We start from the raw sequence: 3255 nt of genomic DNA, 5'->3' as shown, positions 1-3255 counted from the left end.
TGGAGAGCAGCCCAGGAAAACAAACACACCACACCACCAACCTCCTTGATTCCTGTCGCACTCAGCGCCTTGTTGCCATGCGCCTACTGAAAGTCAGTCCCAGAGCAGGTGGCATTGTGAAGTTCGCCCTTGCACAAGGCAGACAGATTCCCTCCTTGCTCGTGTCCAAAAAAGATGAGGTAAGTGGGGAACCTGATTGAGAAAAGGTGGTATTTTTGTGCTAGTGTTCACACTTCCTACAGCAAAGTGATGAGCCAGAAACACTTAGTTCATCAGTAATCTCTGTCAAAGGGGGGTGGCAACACCTCCTTGCATTGACCACTGCTGTCATTTTGAAGCTTGAGATGTCATCTGCCACCCGTGTCACTGGATTTCAGAAGTTCAAAACAAGCTGCATCTCAGACCCATACCTGAAAGATTTGTCTGCTACCCATCGGCTGCTTCCGTTTCACTCAAACACTTATCTCAGCAGCTCTCCATTTCTGCCGCTATTCTAATTATTTTTTATAGGCTGACTCCAGAAGCACAATTCTGTTAAACTGCTTCTGGCCTAAAGTGTTTTGCAGTACATGCATACGTCTTCCAGGTGTTATTTAGAACTTGCTCATTTTAAAACTGTAGCCAAAGAGGAAATGCTTCTTTCTGCACACATTCATCAGCTTCTAAGCAGCAAACTGGAAAAGGAATCTTAATCAACGGTTAGACAGATTTTCTTAGGCGATTATTACACTTACAATATTGAGTCCTACTGGGGGTTTTTGTTATTGCCAGGAGCAAAAAATACATTGCACATTGTACTGCAAAACTTGTTTCCCTTTCCATCTCTTACGTATTGCAGCCTATCATATAGGATCCTTGCTTAGGCCTGCCAAAGGAAGCCTCTGCTCAAATCAAGTTCTTTATTTCTGCATACCAGTTCATCACGTAATATCAAATTACCCCCACTGGACGCGTAGTTCTGCTCAGAGAAACTCTCCCCTTGCTTTGTATTTGGTGTAAAAAGTTTGCCAAAAGCCATGCTCTGCACCCACGTGGAAGGAAAGACAGAGCACTGAGCGTCAAAGCAGATGGGGGAGATTCACAGTGCTGATCTGGTCTTCTAAAGAGGAGTTAACAGTCACACCAAGGTAGAGGCAGCACAGGCATTACATCTCAGAAAGTAAAAAGTGACATACGTAAGCAGCGTCAGACTGGTCATTTACCCAGTGCTAGAGGACTAGTGGTTTTCTTTAACCCTACCTGCACTGGATGACGTTCCATGCTGTGCACTGTTTACCACAGACCAGGATTAGGTGTATCAAGGAATTACACCAAGGCTTCTCACCTAACAGAGGAGTTGAGGCTGAGTTTTAAGAGAGTATCTGTCCCCAAACTTCTTTTACAGCAAGAAACAGATTCAGCCAGTGAATTAATTTCTTACTGTGACTACAGACAACCAGAAAACAGTCTTAGCAATAGGATTAAGTTCCTAATGGAGCAATATGGGAATCTGACAGATGAACAGCCAATGTATCAAGAGATACCTTAGTTTCAGTGGTTTCAGTCTGGCCAAGCTGGCAATAAGCCAAAACCTTACAGTCCTTTCAGGACCCACTGAAGATAGCTTGTAACATAAAAGAAGTCTCAAACCCAACAGAAAACAGTATCAAGTGAAATCACCAGGTGGTGGGTCCAAAACACCCCACAAAACCAATGTGTTTCTTCATGCTGTATGTAATGAAGCCATGGATCTCCTTGGATCCTGTGGGCTGTTTACTGGAATTGAAGAATTAGACAAATTCCTGAAAGTAATCTCTCAAGACCTATTCAACAGGAAGCTACCATCTCTTAACTCATACCAGAGATAAAACCCCTAAGAAATATTAGACAAGTATTATTTTTAATCCACAATCTTCCTTGGGCATTTGCTGTTGACGACAACTGCCACTGGAGTCTGGATACAAAACTAAATGGCATTTTGCTTAGCCCACAGATTTCCATGCTGTTAAACAGGCCTCCTCCCTTCCTAGGGAAAACTATACATCTGGCACCAAGAGACAGTTTTCAAGCTTAGTGAGGACAGATGGACAGACTGTTTTGAAATGTGCTGGCAGAGCAGCTTACAGACACTCAAATCTCACATGTTCCATAAAAACAGAAAGGCTGTTACAGCTTTTCCACTGCATCACATTGCTATTGCTCTAACCTCTTACAGAGACATGACAGTCCAGCTGGCAGGTGCCACGGGGACAGGAACAGCGTACAAAACATACAGAAAAGCAATTTAAAACCTCATTACATCCAAAACATACAGTAATTTAAAACCTCCTTGACTAATACTCATCACACCCCAGGAGGGATTCATTCTCTCTATTAAAAAAATAGTTTCCCTGAAGTCTTACTATTTGAATAAAATTTAATATGGATTTTCTCGTTCAATGCAAGAGAATAGAAAGGGAAGATAGATGAAAGTCCAATTCCATGCTTACTAGCCTCCATTAAGGCAGAAGTTGGCCAATACCTTTCTTGGTTCTCAAGTGCCCATTAGAGAACCTTCCTCATTGGAAGACTCTAGGTAGCAGATAGGAACTGCCCACAGAGACATCCGTAACACTTTTGGGTTTATATAAGAAAAAGCAGGTGGTAAGATTCACTTAATCATCACCTCACATGAATGTATTTGTCAACACATGTGTTCAACTCATTTTAAGGTTTTTAATGTAGGAAACCTTCTGTTACTCAGATCTTCTCTACAGGGTCACTATTATGGTTAATCTCGCTGGACTTACCTTGTGACAAGAAGCTGGCTAAAGCCCTTCCACAAGGAAGCCCAAGGCTCTGGCACAGACAACCTAAGTGTGCAGCTTACCACTCCTCATCCAAAAACATATCCAAAAGTGAGTCCCCAGCACACTCCAGAACTCTGTTGCCATCACTTACCGTATAAGAACTGGGAGCACTGCGTGTAACCTTCCTCCATTTCCTCGCACTTGTCCGCGGCCGTCTGCATGTCGCTGTAGGTCATGGCGAACACGGCTGCGCCCGACTCCACCAGGAACTTGCACACCTGCACGTTGTTGCAAGATGCTGCACAGTGCAGCGGGGTCCTGCAAGCCAAGAAGAAAGAGATGACATTACCTTTATTGCTGTATTGGGTTTGCGTGGCATGTTTTGGTAGCAGGGGGGGGCTACAGAAGTGGCGTCTGTGAAAACCTGCTAGAAGCCTCCCCTGTGTCTGACAGAGCCAATGCCAGCCGGCTCCAAGACCCACCCGCT

At 44.1% G+C, this 3255-nt stretch overlaps 1 protein-coding gene across 1 annotated transcript in view; it reads right to left on the bottom strand.

The window, feature by feature from the left end:
* The window catches only part of TP53BP2 (tumor protein p53 binding protein 2), a 30275-nt gene that overhangs the window by 3926 nt on the left and 23094 nt on the right, over positions 1-3255 (bottom strand). The window contains exon 15 of the mRNA XM_010157616.1: positions 2920-3086. Coding sequence (XP_010155918.1) covers positions 2920-3086 — 167 coding nt within the window. The remainder of the gene's footprint in view (positions 1-2919; positions 3087-3255) is intronic.

This window comes from Eurypyga helias, unplaced genomic scaffold, assembly GCF_000690775.1.
Source record: "Eurypyga helias isolate BGI_N326 unplaced genomic scaffold, ASM69077v1 scaffold24958, whole genome shotgun sequence".
Lineage (NCBI taxonomy): Eukaryota > Metazoa > Chordata > Aves > Eurypygiformes > Eurypygidae > Eurypyga > Eurypyga helias.
This window is presented reverse-complemented; position numbering and strand designations above follow the sequence as displayed.